At 38.4% G+C, this 17604-nt stretch overlaps 1 protein-coding gene across 23 annotated transcripts in view; it reads left to right on the forward strand.

Moving 5' to 3' along the window:
• NCOR1 (nuclear receptor corepressor 1) overlaps positions 1-17604 on the forward strand; it is a 174125-nt gene that overhangs the window by 153156 nt on the left and 3365 nt on the right. For all 23 annotated transcript variants that reach the window (XM_023529976.1, XM_011359005.2, XM_011359008.2 and 20 more), the window contains 7 exons: positions 252-380; positions 794-951; positions 1104-1327; positions 8923-9063; positions 10812-10954; positions 15172-15225; positions 15673-15894. In XM_023529976.1, coding sequence (XP_023385744.1) covers positions 252-380; positions 794-951; positions 1104-1327; positions 8923-9063; positions 10812-10954; positions 15172-15225; positions 15673-15894 — 1071 coding nt within the window. The remainder of the gene's footprint in view (positions 1-251; positions 381-793; positions 952-1103; positions 1328-8922; positions 9064-10811; positions 10955-15171; positions 15226-15672; positions 15895-17604) is intronic.

Raw genomic sequence — 17604 nt, forward strand, 5'->3', positions numbered from 1 at the left:
CCTAAAGGTCTTAGAGCCCTCAAAATTCCAGAAAACTCTGTATCCTACCAAGATTAGGAACACCGAGGAAGCACTTCTGGACCTTTGATAACCAGTCCATTGAGCTCATTATTTTTTTATTAATAACCTGGGTGCCATGGAACATTTCGGAGAATAAAAAATGAAAACATGCAAATAGGTTTGAAGATCTTACAGTTTTGAAACTTTTCATAGGATTTGTTTTAAAATAAGATTGTTTTCTTTTCTTGAAGTATCTTCTCACCGGTATGAAACACCTAGTGATGCTATTGAGGTGATAAGCCCTGCCAGTTCACCTGTACCGCCCCAGGAGAAACTACAGGCCTATCAATCAGAGGTTGTTAAGGCAAATCAAGCAGAAAGTATGTCTTTTTAGCTACCAGTTTATGTTTTCATATTTGCATTTATCATTTGCTTCTATTATCTGTTCAGAACATGTTAAAAAACAACTTGTTTTATTTTTGTTTTAATCTGCACTAATAAAACTAGGTTTAAGCTATTATTTGATTACTTGTTTATATTTTAATTATATAGAAAATAGTTCATATTAATTTTATTTAACCACCTGTGATTTAAAATTTTATTCTATATTAGCTCTCTGATTTCTTTCTTTATTCAGTAAATAAATATTTTTTCTTCAAAATTAAGCTATGAATTCTATTTAGAGATTTGTATCACATCTCTTTCATATGTTCCTCTGAGTCGTGTTTAATTTTTGATAATGAGTGAAAGGCACAGCATTTCTGGAGTAAGACATCTGTCTTTCCTCTATTAGATGAAGCCACTAGACAGTATGAAGGACCATTACATCACTTCCGACCACAGCAGGAATCGCTGTCTCCACAACAGCAGCTGCCCCCTTCTTCACAGGCTGAGGGGGTGGGGCAAGTGCCCAGGACCCATCGACTGATCACACTTGCTGATCACATCTGTGTAAGTTTTTCATTATTCTTATTAAAATTTTTTTTATCATGCAGAAAGCATATTTTACATAGAATTGCAATAAAGATGTCTAGCTGTTTTTATGTTATATTTTTTGTAAGTACTCAGTGGGTTTAACCAAGTCCTTCTTTTCTCATTCACAGCAAATTATCACACAAGATTTTGCTAGAAATCAAATTTCCTCACAGCCTCCACAGCAGCCTCCCACTTCAGCATTCCAAAATTCACCATCTGCTTTGGTGTCTACACCTGTGAGGACTAAAACATCAAGTCGTTACAGCCCAGAATCCCAGTCTCAGTCTGTCCATCATCAGAGACCAGGTTCAAGGGTCTCTCCAGAAAATCTTGTGGACAAATCCAGGGGAAGGTATGGTCTTTATTTCAAACCATTTGTAAATTTCCCAGCAGTAGAACAAATTGAACATATCTATAAGATAGGGAATTCATTTCTTATACCTGAAGTTTACTTACCTTCATTCCCCGGAAAGTGTAAATGAGGGTTTTTCCTCATTTATTCTTGGAATGTCCACTGGGCAATTCATATTATATCTTTTTAATGTGTATGCAAAATTGATTGCTGCTATAGTTTGTTTTGGGGTTTGTAAGGCAGTTATGAAGAATGTGTAGTTCAGTAGTAGTTTAGGGACACTTCGAATAACCCTTCAGAATCACAAAAGCGTTTTTTTTCTCTCAGTGGTTTCCACTGGGTCAGCAATAGATGTTTAGGAAGCTGACATTAAATAATGAAAATGAGGCCAATATAGGCACCATGAGGAGAAATACATTTTATATGACAGGGCCATCTAGTAAAGAGCCTGTCTTCTTACCCAATGTTGTTAGTACTCGTAGACCCAAGGATAGGTCCTGGAACTGAAAATCTACCTCCATAAGCAGAGAGCAGGGGAAGATAGAAGAGGCTAGCCATTCCAGTCTGGTAATTAATAGAGTTTATTAAAGGAAACTTAACATATAAAGCATGTTTTGGGTGTCTACAAGACAAAGTGGATTCCTGTACTGCTTGGCAGGCTCCAGAGAATTACACAGGGTAAAGGGGGTGGTAGTTGTAGGTACTAGTCTATGAATGCTGTCAGGTCTGGGAAATTATGTGCTTGACCAGGTCAGGACATAGTGGGAGGCAGGGGAGGGGTACTTGTTAATGTGAAAGGAAACATCCATTACAAACAGATAGTCTCTAATGGGGGATTGTGGGGAGCAATCTCCCCCTCTGGCTTGGATCCAGCTCATAGGTAAGGCAGCGGTCATGTCTTAGAACAGTCTCTCTTCCACACTCCACCCCTCATGACTGGCTCTTACAATCTCACACACACACACCCTCTTCCACAATATACCCCGAGTGGTCAGCAAGGGGCTTCATTCACACAGAGAGATAGTCCATAGCAATAATATAGGCAAATACAAGAAAAAAGACAAAAGAAATACTCCAAGTATTAGTAACAGTTTTTCCACCATGCCCCTCAAGACCCACACCAGTGTGTTAATAGGGCACCGGTGCTTGGGGGAGGGTCACTTAAAGCATTCACTTATTTTTTTATGTGTGTACTAGTAAAGAGAAGATATTGGCAGACTCATCTGGTATAAAAACACAACATTCATTTTGAACAATGGCACAGGTATCCCCCTATAATTGGATGCCACAGGAATAGCAGATGTCTGAGGTCAGAGAGACAATTTATTTAGTAGGGACTTGAATTGGGAGCACTTCTCCTTCTATGAGAATTATACTTGTAATTCTAATCTTTGAAATTAATGTCGCTCCAGCCTTGGGAACCTGGCCAGGCTATGTAAACCGTACATGTTGGCTGGGGGAGGTGGTGCTCTCTGGTATAAGAAGGTGAATAGGAGGGCGATTATGCCAGACCAGGACCCCAACTTTCTCTCCGCTTTTAATGGTGCATATCCAATCTATGTATAGTGTGTCTCCTTGAGTACTGATTGCATTAGAATAACAGGATCCCCACCACAAGTTGATGAATTCCTCCCTACCCATGGATGTGAAGTAACTGATCCACCTCAGTTACTGCAATGTCCCATTGCAAATTCCAATAAATGGTTCTCTTCCCAGCGACAATAGGGCTCAGTTCCCTCAATATCATAGCTTGTCAATCCGTTGCAAGCGTCAGGACTATTGCTGTATCCTTTGTTTTCTATCTCTTTTATTGAGTTTTTCAGCCTGAGTTCCTAATCTGGCATATGGGGCAGTACAGGTTGGCCATTTAAATGCATTAATGCCTGGGAAGGTCCTTACCTTTGTCCACTCGGTCAAAGTAGGTTTTCCAGTTAGTAGTTTTATCTGTTGTTTAAGGACACCGGGTTTTTCATCCACCCTCCTGACTGCCTATGGGTTTTACAAGGGGTGGAGTCTCCATTTAGTGTGTTCTTTTGTCCATTCCCATACATCATGTCCTTCGAATTGTGACCTCCTGTCACTATCTATTTAATGGAGGTACCCATACATAGTATTTAACTTTTCTAGTCCCTTTATAGTGGCAGCTTGATTAGCTCACTCAGTAGGAAGGCCTGAGTTAAACCAGAGTGTGTTGACACACACCAGAGCACATTTGGAACCTTTACTCAAGGGGTGAGGGCCTGTGTAGTCAGTTTGCCAGTCCCTTACCTATTGGGGGCTTCAGTGGATAGCCCCAGATTCTTGTGGCTGTTGTCTAGAGTGTTTGGAACAGAGACAAGACAGGATGCAACTGCATTAACCAGATCACTATTTTAAAGGCAGCCCTGCTTCCTTAGATATGTGCCATCCTATTCACATACTCTTCCAGTGTACCCCGTCTGCCATGTCAACTGACAGGTCTGTTGGCTAAAGCATATATTTTTGTCAAGGCATCTGCTTCTTGGTTACCCAGGGATGTGGATGCCCTATGGGCAGGGACATTGATGATAATGCGATCTGCCTTGGGCTCTTATAGGTGAGCCCAAATTTCTTTCCACATCTCTTGTCCCCATAAGTATTTGTTTATAATCATCCATTCCTCTTCCTTTCCCTATTGTTCAAGCCACAGAGTCAATTCTTTTAAAATGGCCCAAATGTCAGTGCATAGGATTATCAGCCAAGATTCATGTGTGATTATTAACCAAGCAGCTCTTACCTTAGGCCACTGGCTACTATGGTTTGTTCTTGTTTCCACCTAGATAGTTTCAGTGGATGGTTGGATAGCAACTGCCATCCAAGTAGGTGGATTACTCTGATGAGAGCCATCAGTATAGCAGGCTCCAGCTGAGATTTCCCCTATTCCTATCTTACAGACTGCAAGGGCCAACACAAGAATATGATCAGGGGCATTTGGTTCTCTATAGCCAATGGAGCCTACTAGTTATTGTATTTTTAAAGACAGAGGGCTGTTTGACAGGGTACTCCTCTGCTGTAGGTAGGCATGCCACTTAGTCAGGGTAGGAGTCTGAACTGTGGCAGAGGCAGATTACAGAGTGGAACATGTCCATCCACCCCTTGATGGGGAAGCAAGTCCTCACTACAACCAGCTGTTCTTAGTAAGAGGTCCCATGTGCAGGAGCATCATATCAACTGCCAGAGTTGCTGTTTTGTGGAGGTCACCTGATCTCTGGCTGCTTCCATATTTGAGACCAGAACACAAAGGGCACTCTCTCCTTTTGCTGTTTTTGCCATAATCCCCACCCCATGCCTTCCATGGTAACTGAAATATTTAATTCAGATGGCAACCCGACCTGGGCAATTCCAAGAGCTTTAATCTGTTCAACCAGTACTTTTGCTTTCTCAAAAGCAGCCTGCTGTTCTGTTCCCCAGTCCCATACATGTCTCTTTTTAAGTAGGCAATATAATGGGTGGAAGGCATTGCATTAAGTGGGGTATAAATGGTCACCAGTACCCTAGAATCTTCATAAAAGCCTGTACCTGTTTCACAGTTTTTGGTATGGAGTAGGCTTGTATTTTATCTACGATGGTCTCAGAGACAGCGTAGATCTTACCTGACCTTACAGCTCCCAAGAACTTTACTGCTGTGCCTGGATCATGAATTTTCTGTGGTTTCACTGCCCGTCCTCTCTGTCATAGGTGGTCCAGCAAAACCAGCCTGCCAGGTTTTCTGCAGCAGAGTCAGATCTTCACAGATTAACATTTGTGTCATCAGTGTAATGGGCTCATTTCACTAGGGTTGGGAAAGAAAACGGTAACAAATCCCGATCACCATTCCATGGCATATGGTGGAGCTATGTAGATAGTCTTAAGGAAGCACTTGGAAAATCCATTGTTACCACCACCACCACCCAACATGCCCCCCCACCCCCACCCCAGGTAAAGGCAAATTGATTTTGGGACTCAACAGCCAGGAGTATGCTAAAAAAGGCATTGGCCAGGTCCAACACAGCATATGTTTCTAGGATGCTAGCCAAATTAATATAGTGGCAATATTAGGCATAGCTACATGAATAGCAGGGTACTACCTTCTTCAACTCTCTATACTGTCCGTCCTTCAAGAGCCATCTGGCTTTTTTACTGACCACACTAAGATCAGTTAAAGGCACCATGCCCATATGGTGGAGCTCTTGGATAGTTTTGTCTATTTCCTTATGTCCTCCCAGTAACTCTTTCCTGTGGTGGTTAACTGACTGGCTCCCAGTTGGCATTGCCTCTTAATACTGATTTGATTACTTGTACTTGAATGCCAGATTCCCTCAGAGGTTTGTAAAGTCTTGCCTTGCCTAATGTCTTCAAGATTGGGGAGGTGAGGACCTCATACTCCCAGTAGTGGGAGCACCCAGTTTGCAGAATAAAGTGTACTTTTCTGACCATTACAATCTGGCCTCCATAGGTATCTATAGCACTAAGAGGGCCAGATAATTTCTGAGGATAACCATGTAATTGGGTACATTCAGTGCCAGTGCAACCAAAGCAGTTACCCTCTGTTCATTTCTGGAGGACCAATGGACAGTGAGTTCCTCATGAGACCTCTGATCGCCCCTGTGGACCTCACCTGAGAACAGTCTTGGCCTTCATCCTATACTCAGGGAACTGGGAGGCACCCAATCAGAGTAGGTTGAAATCCCAGAGGGCTCCTCTGAATCTGTTGGGGTGTCCACTGGGAGAACCGAGTGTGGTATTGGGTAGAACTACTCTGGTTTTAATGCTTTCCATAATCCCACTAACACTGCATTAGGCTGACAAACATTCTTCCGAGATGCCTGTGGCAACCAGATCCTGCCAGGTTTGCTTTCAGGTTATCCTCTAAGCTTTTTCTTCCCTGCTGCCCTATTTGCTCCTTTTTCTTTCCCTCTGTCCAAGTTCTGAGTGCTTCCCATAGCTTTGTATGCACTCACGAGACCAGTTGGTTTCTCCTAGATCTGCCTTCAGTTTCCTAACCCTAGCTTCTGCCTCTAAAGTTGATGGTCAGCCTAACCTCCTATAAGAGAGGCCAGCCTAGAGCTGTGGCCATAAGCTTTTCTTCCTTGCCACAGTGTACAATGCGTAGTTCTTCAATCAAAGGTATGAGACCAGCCAGCATTTTCAGGGTGTCCCTATACTCAACGTGGAAGTGTACATGTATCTAACATACAGACCACACCTGCACACATAGAAGTAGAGGGCCAACCCGGGATTTCTCTTAAAGATGCCTCGTTCCCAAGGCCCATTTCTTCAGTCCCTAGCTGATTTACCAATTGTTAGTACAAACAGACCCAGGGAAAGGTCCTGGGACTGAAAATCCACTTCCATAGTGGAGGGCAGGGAAAGACTGAAGACAGAGGCTGGCCACTCCATTCGGGTAATTAACAGAGTTTATTAAGGGATGTGTATATGTGAGGCACTTCTTGGGCAGCTTCAAGATGAGACGGATCCCTGTATTGCTTGGCAGACGCCAAAGGATCATATAGGGTAAAGGAGGGGAAGTCACAGGGACTAGCTAGTACATGAATGCTGTAAGGTAAGGGAAATTACTTTTCATGCCTGACCAGGTCGGGACAATGGCCTGTTCCAGGAACCAGCACATAGTGGGAGGCAGGCAAGGGGTAATGGTTTATGTCAAAATGAACACTGATTATGGTCAATGATCAGACAGTCTCTAAGTGGTGGTGGTGAGGAGGGGGCGGGGGAGGTCTCTGGGAAGCCGTCTTCCCCCTTCTGGCCTGGGTCCAGCTCGCAGGTCAGGCAGCAGCCACATCTTGGAATGGCCTCCTCCACAATGTACTGCACTTGGGTTTTTAGGGCAGGGTTTTTTATTCAAGGCTGTAGACTAAGCATTGGCATATGTTAAATTATAGTACAAAAATATGAACATTCATAAAATTCATGAAAATGCTGAGAACAAGACAGGGATATCTGCAGATCAAAGATTCTGGCAAATATCTGGAAGACACACAGTGGATTGATGAACCAAAGTAGTGGAAGCCATAATTCAGAGCATTAAAAAGAGCAATTTGTAGCAGAAGTGCTTCTCCAGCCTGCCTACCAACCCCTCAAGTTAGCAGAGAACATAAAGAATTAAGAATAATTTAAGAAGCCGAATGGTCTGTATTTTTTTAAACTTTATATAGTGTTTTTAAACATACACAGAAGTAGAGAGAATAGTATAATATGCCTGTATGTATCCATTGCCCAGCTTCAGTAATCATCAGCATAGGGCCAGTTTTGTTTTATTTTTATCCCCACTCGCCTGCCCTCAAACTGGATGATCTTGAGGATAAGATGAAAATACATTTATTTTCTTTTAAACAACAAAAATTCGGTTATCAAAGGAAAACTGAAAGCTGGATAGCAGAGTCATGGTTCATTCCTGATTCAAAGTACTATGTAGCAGGTTTTGAGCAATTAATGACATTTCTGAAAAAATCCATTTGACTTTTTCTCTTGTAATTTCTGTATCACTACAGTTGTGCATTTTAATGAGGAATGTTAAATCTCTTTCATTGGTTTTAGTCAGATTACCTGGTTTTACAGGTTTAAAATGTTCATACAATCCATAGTGTTATAACACCATTAATAGTTTTTAATCTATAATCAAAACATAGGAGTTTTTCTGGTGTTCTAGATAGAATGTAAATGCTGTAAATCACACAAAAATGGCTGAATATGCTATGTAAAATTAAAATATACAAACTAGAGTAAAATAAAATGGCACCAATGCAAAGAAGGTAGTCATGTTCTTCATCTTTCATGGAAGGGAGTTACTACTGTTTCAAGTTTGATAAATTAGGAAAGGTATAAGATTATTTAGTTTTAGAGGGAGCAGCCAAGGAAATATAAGAAAAATGGTCAAAAATGGCCACCTCTAATTGGGTGGGGTTGATTATGAATAATCACTAAACCAGAAACTTTTTTTTTTGGTGTAAACCCCCAAAATTTGGCTTATCTCACATTATCCCAACAAATATGGCATCCAGAAGAAAAATATTAAATTGCAGAGAGCTGCTCAGCCCTAAAATTTGATATAACTAGAGCCTATCTTGACTCACTAGACAGACTCCTTAGGTTTCAATTTAGTACTCAGATTCTTTATCTTTTAACTCAGTGGGTAAATACCTGGTAAGTCAAAACTCAGAATCATTGGTAAAACTAATGAGGGCTCACTGCCATGGGGGTAGGTTGGTGGGGTCTGATGCTGAAGCACATAGTGACTTCCTGACAGAGCCTCAGCTGCTGTCTGTTCCTTGTATAATTCGACTCCCAAATCTCCCAATGGTAAACCAGTGTTAACAGACTTTATTTTATAACTAGAAACTTCTGCTATAAATTGGCATCTTTTGTTACTTCTCCTGAATGAGGTAATGAGTTAACCAGTTTCTGTTTAGGGTAAGCCTTAGGTGAGCCCTAGGAGCACAATATATTATGTTATGTTATGTTATGTTATGTTATGTTATGTTATGTTATGTTATGTTATGTTATGTTATGTTATGTTATGTTATGTTATGTTATATGTTGTATTTATTACATTTATTATGTTATATTAATTATACTATTAGGCCTGGAAAATCCCCAGAGAGGAGTCATGTCTCTTCAGAGCCCTACGAGCCCATCTCCCCACCCCAGATTCCAGTTGTGCATGAGAAACAAGACAACATGCTGCTTCTGTCTCAGAGAGGAGCAGAGTCTGCAGAACAGAGGTAACGAATGAGGTGTACTTCCTGACAGCTCCCATTTATGAGTATGTGTGTGTGTTCAGTGCCTTTCAGTTTTTCTTAAAATCAGTACCTTTTTTCTCTTTTGGGTTATATGCCAGGATAGGACTCTCAAAGGATCATTTAGTCTGTTTTCTTAGTGATTAATGCTAGTGGATTTTCATGAAAAAAATTATAATATTTAAAAAGGTTATAAGGAAAATTGTTCCCTATTCTTGAAATTAAGTCCTTCTGGATCTTTTTTTAAACCTCTTTTTGGTTTGTGTGGTTCAACCGACCATTTGAGTATGTACCATGTACCAAGAGCATTGTGGACTATATACAGAAGAGAAGTAATGATTAATTAGTATTTGGGATAAACTGCTTTACATTATATTTCTTACCTGTTTCTGACCCTAACCTAACCTTATGAATTATTAGATGTTTATTCCCATTGGGATTAGACACCTTTGATTTGGCCCCTATCTGGTTCACTTCTACCACAGTGATTTATCTAAAACTTAGAATCAAAATAATTAATTAAAATAAAATAAATAAATAAAACTCAGAATCAAGCACTAAATCATTAGCCTGGCATTTGAGTTCCTTTATGACAAGGCTTATATTACTCATCTCAGTTCTTGCTACTATACCCTTATACTTCATTCTCTGTCCATATCAAGTTGCTTATTGTTCCCTGAATTACTTTCAGTCCATAATCATGGTATTTTCTTGGTGTAAAACACCCTCTCATGATGCTCTGAGAAGTGAATACATGATTTGCCCATACTCAAAAAGGAAGAGCCCAGCTTTAAACCAAAGTCTGTCTACACACTCCAAACAGTTAGTGCTTTTCAATAAGTTATTTACTTATTGTATATATTCATTAGACAATAAATAAATGTTAGTACTTTTCAATGAAATGAGGAAGAAAATTCATTTTTGAAGAAGGAATGATGTTAAATTTAATTATACATTTATATGTTTTCCCCTAAGTTTGTGAATATTTTGAGTACAGGGACCACATCCTGTTTTATCACCTCATTTGTCTTGGCAAATAGTAGATTCAAACACGTTCTGTTTGAATGATGTATAAGTCCACATGACCTCCAGCTCTAGCTAGATCCTTGGTGGTCTTGCACTGTTAGAGGAAACTTGTTTTTTTAAATGTTTTTGTATAGGAGGCTGCCAACAAAATATGAATCCCTTTACACAAACTCAGCTCATCTAGTAGGAGGCTTTGAAATGATTATAACAATTTCCATATTGTAGTTATTCTGTTCAAGTCTGATTGTTGATTGCTCATGTGTGAACTGTTAATGTTTTATAGGCACATGCACTTCAAAGTACTTCTGCTAGTAAAACAGTTCTCAGTTAATGTAGTAACCATAAATACATCAGTGTTTAGGCTGTTGATGCATACAGCATCATGATGAGCTATTTTTGAGTTTTCCTGTTAATATCCATTTGCTGCTTATTCATTCTTTGTTAAGAATCTTTGTTCTAGATTATCTCCATTCCAGTCCTTATGTTATGATTTCATCTTTGAGTGCCAAAGTATTTGACTGTGTCCTCAAATATGATGTACTAACTGGCTTATGGTCAGATATTGCTCCTTAGGGTTGTAACTACACACACAACATGGGGAAGTAGTAGTTTCCCCAAATACTCTATATGACTGTTACTGTCATTGATAAGAATGTCCCCCCAGGTTAGGAGTACACAATGGTAATAGACATAACTGTTCCTAATAGGAATGATTCCCGCTCACCAGGGAGTATAAGCTACTTGCCTTCATTCTTCACCAAGCTTGAAAACACGTCACCCATGGTTAAATCAAAGAAGCAGGAGATTTTTCGTAAGTTGAACTCCTCTGGTGGAGGTGACTCTGATATGGGTAAGTGGGATTTCTTTCATAAACCCCAAATAAAACATGCATTAATAATGGTATCTCCAGTGTTGCCTCGTGTGTAATCCTTGAATTTACAGGCTCTTTTAGGCATCTATCTAACGACATTTGATCTTAAAGTTCCTTCTCAGTTCTGTCAGTATGAAGTATTTCTATTAGGGAAAAAAACTTGCTACTTTCTGAAGCTGTCCATTTTCTCTAAGAATAAATTCTGAGTCTAGGAAACGTATATGAGGCTGGATTAGCTCTCCATAGTTTTTTACTCACTGGTCTTAGTTTTATCCATTTGGGCCATCTCTACATGACATCTCTTCAGCTATTTGAAGACAAGTCATGTTCTTCGAGTCTTCTCTCTATAAATATCCCCAGTTGTTCATCACATGGCCTGGTTCTGAGTATTCATTTGTACCATCTCATTTACTGTCCACTAAAAACATTTTATTAAACTTCAGTAGGTTCTGAGATTCATCATTATTAAGGGAGTCTAAGATTGTATTAGGGTTTTTTTGGCAACCTACACACTTTAAGTTATAGTGCACTTAGTATCAGTATAAATATCAAGGTCTCTTTTGATGTGCTCCTCTTGATCCATACCTTTCTCTTGCTATATTTTTGTAGTTAACTAGCTCCAAGTGTAGGATACAATTTGTGCTAGCACTGCTCCGACTACTTTTTCTACCCTATTAGGGTCTTTCTGGATCTCAATTCAGTCATTCAGCAGTCATCTGCAAATCTGATAAACCCATGATCTAAAGATATAATAACATCAATAATAGTAGCAGCAAACATATATATATATATATAGCACTTACTATGCTCTCGGCACTATTCTAAGCATGTATATGTATAAACTAATTTAATCCTCACAGTCCTACATGCTACATATTATAATTATCTCCATTTTGTAGTTGAGGAAACTGAGACTCAGATTTAATAACTGGTGCAGGTTACATAACCAGTAAGTAATAAGGCTGTGGTTCAAACTCGGGCACTACACCTCCAGGGTATAGGCCTCTAATGATGTACTAACTGGCTTCTAACAGTTCTCTACTAATGGCATCATTACCAGTCTTTTGTAAGTATCCAATAGGGTAAAGCTCTATGGTGTCCAAACCTTTGGGTTGATAAGTGTTAATCAGAATCTTCCTCATACTGTTATTTAGCACACTCACTTATACTATCACTCAGTCTTATCCATCTTTTCCTCACGTATATCCAGTAATACAGAGAGACTTTGTTAGATGCATTGCCAAAATCTGGGTATACAAGTTTCCTTTATTTTTGTGACCTATGGTCTGCTAGTCTCCCAACCTTGTCAAAAGGAAGGAAATTATGGGCTATGAACTATAAAATGCCAGTTGGATGTGTGTTTGGATCTGTGACACTTTGTGCTTAATAAAGGTTGAATGTCAAAAATAAAAGGATGAGCCCAGTGTCAATTATTACATGTGAACTTACCCTAGCTCTTAATTACCAGATTGCCTTAAGTGCAACAAATCATCTAAAAGATAACTGTTTTAGAATGTTGACCAGAATTGCTATATAGACATCCATTCTTCTTCTTTTTTATAATAGTATCATTCATTTTTGTCTCCAGTCTTCAATGGTTTCCTCTTTTATTTACAGCTCCTCAAACGTCACCAACAAAAATATGGTGCTCTCATTTTCTGATTCTCTCAGAACGCAGAGAGGAATCTGTTAGATCATGAGACATACAGATTTTAAAGCAGCCAGTTGTTAGTTGTTTCACCTTTGTATATTTTGTACCTGTCCTCTCTAGTTTTACCATTTTAGTGGAGGAAAAATTCTTGACAAGAAAATACCACATATGAATTGAAGAAGCCTACTTTATAGTTTTGTTCTGACATTGTCCTTAGGCAGTAGCTCTTAATCATTAATTCAGCAGTTATTTATTGAGCAGCCCACTATGTGGGTGCTTTTAGAGTGACAGATGGTGTCTACTTTCTGAAAATGTGTAATGAAATAAGTACCTAACAAGATAAAATTTATTAATGTCTTAAAGCAAGTACTAACAAAATTGCTTAAGTCTGGGATATTTTTGATTGCAAGAACTCCTTCTGATTGTGGAAAGGGACAATTAAGGAATTGTATTAAGGAACCAGTGGTTTCATGGGACCCCAGAGCACATTCAGTCCTCACCAGAAAGTGTAACTGAGAAAGCCACCAGCAACCAACACAGCATCACTTCAACTCAGTGTCTCTCAATTCAGTGTTCCCATTGAGGATATCAGTGACTTTATTCTTCAGAAACCTTAAAGCTTTAAAACTATGTGATCTCTCCTAGCCATTGACACTAGTGGACCACTTCCCTCTTCTGAAATAGTCTTCTCTTGGCTTTCAGATACTATTTTACCTTGTGTTTTTTTTTTTTTTCCTCTCTCTACTTCTTTGGTCATTTATGTCTCCCTAAAAGCTCAGTCTTGATTTGCTTGGCCCTTGATTGTTGGTTTTCCTAGTTTTCTCCTCATGCACAAATCTGAGATTCATTTCATCTACTCTGGGAGTTTAAACTATCTGCTGAAAAATCCCAAACTTCTAGCTGGAATTAAACTTTTTCTACTAAGCTCTCTACTTATGTATCTTTGCAGACCCTATTTCTTCTTGAATACCGTACTGGCTCCTTAAATGTCTAAAATCGAATTAACATTCTACCTCTCCACACAGAGAAATCTATCTGTTCCTCCTCCTTTCCTACCAAGTTTACCTTTATGGTGGCTCCACTAATCACTTTCTTAGCAGTAGTCCCTCTCCCTCATTCTTTACGTGCTGATCTGCTGATGCTACCTCATCCTGTCAGGTCTGCCTCCTAACCAGCTCTCAAATATCTCCTTTCCCCTCATTTCTGAATAATTATGTTCTCATAAGTTTGCCCATCTGTTTTAAACCAGAGGTCCTCAAACTTTAATATCCATCACAGGTACCTGGAGTACTTGTGATATATGTGAATTATAGTGCCCCAGGAATCTAGGAGGTTGGTACTTTTACTAAGCTACCCAGCTGATTCTGACTTGATGGCCTCAATACCACATTGAACTGCAAGCTCCATAGTTTAAAGGAGGAGTGCATTTTAAGTACAGTATCTTAGTATTACTGGCTGAACTATATCAAATTATCTTTATATGACTATTTTTGATAAATAAGGTAGATTTTATGATCCAACCAAATAAATGCTCAATATTTGTCAAAAGAATGAGTCCTATTTTATAAACTTTTACGATAACAAGGCTGTATTTATTACTTTGTGTTATTTCAGGTTCACTGTTAACCAGGCCCAGAAGTAAGGAAATTGTCCTCTATAGTTATTGTTTTATAGTTCTTCCTGAAGATTTTTCTCCTCCTCTTGCCAATTTAAAGTGTCCCTGATCAAGAAAGTTCATTTCTAGGCACATGCACTCCCCATCTTCACAGATAGGTTTTGTCTCTAGGTAAGAATCCATCCTTCTGCAGTCTCATCCACAACTCCACATTCTTCTCTGAGACATCATTTGATTAGCCACCCACTTCCTATATTCTTTCTCTTTCAGATTCTCAGCATCAACTTGAAAGACATGATGAAAAATACCATTTATGTTCCCAAATTTTATTTCTGGCACAGTGTTTTATAAGTAGTTCCCAGGCTGTCCCAGCTATGGTCATCTAATCTATACAAATTACTCATTGTACAGTTTAGCAGGAATGAAAATCAACAGGCAGAATACTTGTCTCATCCTAGGAATATAAGAATAGTTTCCAGCTAACCATAGTAGGGAAACACACGGCCATTTGCATACTAGTTATTGAGCTATCTTTCCCCAAAATGTAATCTCAGGCTGCCTCAAACCTGTTATTTGCAGGGGTAATCTTAAAACCCAAGCTTTCTTCTCTAGCAAGCCTGGATTCCTATTCTGAGAGCAACTTTTTCCTACTTGTGTTTCTCCAGCAATGCAAACTTTCTTTCCTTCCTCTGAGTTATATTACTCCTGTGCTAATTTTCGTACTTTACCGATTTGTTATTTCCCGATTTCCTTTGTAAAAAAAAAAAAAATTTTTTTTTCACTTAATCTTCACTTAATGGGTAAAATATAAGGTTGAGATCATGGAAAATAAAAGGTTAATCTTATTGCAGGATTTTTTTTGAGACTTTATCTCTTTTGATGTACATGTTTGTCACATCTCAATTAATTTGAATGTTTGTTTAAATACAGCAGCTGCTCAGCCGGGAACTGAGATCTTCAATCTGCCAGCAGTCACTACCTCAGGTAAGACTGAAAATACATTATTTCCCAATATGAAATCTGTATGGCAGCAGTCACTGCATACCAGGGGACTGCTCCAGTATGCAGAAATGAATAAAAGCTCCTAATCAGAAATACTCAATAGCAATAGAATGAATGATTCAATAAATACTTGTTGAAAAGATAAATGAACAGAAAATCAAAACTACTAAAAAAACTGTAGAAACTAGGAAACAGTTAAAGTAACTTAAACAGTTAAAGTGGGTGACTGATTCATTTAGCAAAGGTAAACAAATTTCCTTGAGTTATTATTAATGGATTTAGATGACTTCTATGAGGGCTCTCAGTGTTTACGCAGCTTGCCAAGTGCTGTATGTATTCTGTGAACTGAAGGACTATATGTAGTCTGTTCATATCTATTTCCTGATCTGCCTCAGAAATAAGCAGAAATGTTGTGGTTATCTCTTTTAGGCTCAATTAGCTCTAGAGGTCATACTTTTGCTGATCCTGCCAGTAATCTCGGTCTAGAAGACATTATCAGGAAGGCTCTCATGGGAAACTTTGATGACAAGGTTGATGATCATGGTATTGTCATGTCTCAAGCTGTGGGAATAGTGCCTGGTGGTGTCAACACCTCAGTTGTGACTAGTGGTGAGACACGGAGAGAGGAAGGGGACCCATCACCTCATTCAGGTAAAGTTTTCATTTCAGTGCTCTTCTGTCATTCCTAAGAAAAAGCCAATTTATTTCCCAAGTTCTAATGTATCACTAAGGGATTTCATTTTGTGCTCAGAGTAAACTCTGAGAGTTTGTTACTTTAAAAATATATTTTTTTAACCTGGAATTTTAGTAACATGAACAGAAATAAGGATAAATTTTTTTACCTAAAATGTCACCCTCTAGCATTTATTTTTATTTTTGTTTGCATTTAGTCCTTATATGTATGCATACATTATAATACAAGTGCCATTTCATATTCTGCTTTTGAATAAAAGTGACTATTGTAATAAAAATGACAGGTTCAGTATAAAATAATTTTAAGTCATAGAAGAGTAAAAAAAAGGAAAAAAAAATCCTTCAGATCACATTATCCAGAAAGTTAGTGTTATTTGATGAGCATTATTCCAGACATGTCACTGTATAGATACACATAGAAGGATAAATATAGAATGAGATCATTTTATACATCCAGTTAAAAGCACGCACACACAAAAACCATGACTCTAAGTTTTTAATGTTTATATATAACCTTTTTTCTTAATCTTTTGAGAATATCTCATGCTTAAAAAATTACGTGGCCAGCAATATTTCAGGTTTAGTTCAGGTTTATTTTCCTCTGTTATCATGAACCAAAAGATCTAAGGTTAAAAAAAGGTTAAAGAGTTTAGAGGTTTTTATATATTGTTTTATCAAACATTAATTTTAGAACAATATGGATTCACTCCTTGCTCTGAAAGATGAGCATTGTCTTCCTCTTTCTGCTCATATCTTCTAATTTTTATTGATTTTAAGTGTATGTGTATTTTAAGATTATAATATTGGTGACTATTATGCACATACAATCGTGGTTTTTATTATGGCATTCCTTTTTGGTAAGGTCTTCATACTCCATTTTCTCACAAAGGGTGTTGCTATATTCCAAGATCTTTCATGCTCAAAAATGTCTCCTTGTTGTCTTTATATTGAAATGACAGCTTGGCAGGTTGTAATATTCTTGACACACACTTTCCTCAAAACATCCTGTAGACTGTTACTTTTTTTTTCTGGCAGTCATTGTGTAAGAAATAAGGCCAGATGTGCCTGTTTTTAGCAAGTCATAATGTGCCTGAAGAATCCTTTTCTCTTCAGTTTCAGTAAATTAACCATCAGTGTTTATTAGTAGTCATCATTCTGTATCAGATTTTCCTGCTCACAGGAGGGTGTTTGCATTTGCGGGTTGAGTTCTACACTGAGGGAAATGTTCTTCTATTAAGTGTTCCTCTTATTTCTTTTGTTGGGCTTTCCATTTCAGAAATGCAATTATCTTTTTGTTAGGTAGTCTTTGTCTTCCATATGTTACCTTATTATTTTAGTCATCTTGATCTCTTTCTGTTGCTTTTACTGTCTTAATTTTTTCTTTTATACTAATAATTACCTTTTTGTTATGTCTATTCTGATCCTTGCTGTATTTTGTTTCCTAAGCCTTTTCACCTCATTCTTGGTTTATCTATTCTTTGAGCTTCTTTTGAAACTGGCTTCTTATATTTTGAAGTTTTTATTAAGTATATGAAGCACCTTCACCCCTTGTTCTATTCTGTCATCAAGAACTTATGTTTCTTTTTCCAAATAGTTCAAGGAGTAGAAGTTGCTTTCTACCCACTTTTTTCCTGTACACTGAAGGATATGGGGCAGGATGAAATTGTT

This window comes from Pteropus vampyrus, unplaced genomic scaffold, assembly GCF_000151845.1.
Source record: "Pteropus vampyrus isolate Shadow unplaced genomic scaffold, Pvam_2.0 Scaffold44, whole genome shotgun sequence".
NCBI lineage: Eukaryota > Metazoa > Chordata > Mammalia > Chiroptera > Pteropodidae > Pteropus > Pteropus vampyrus.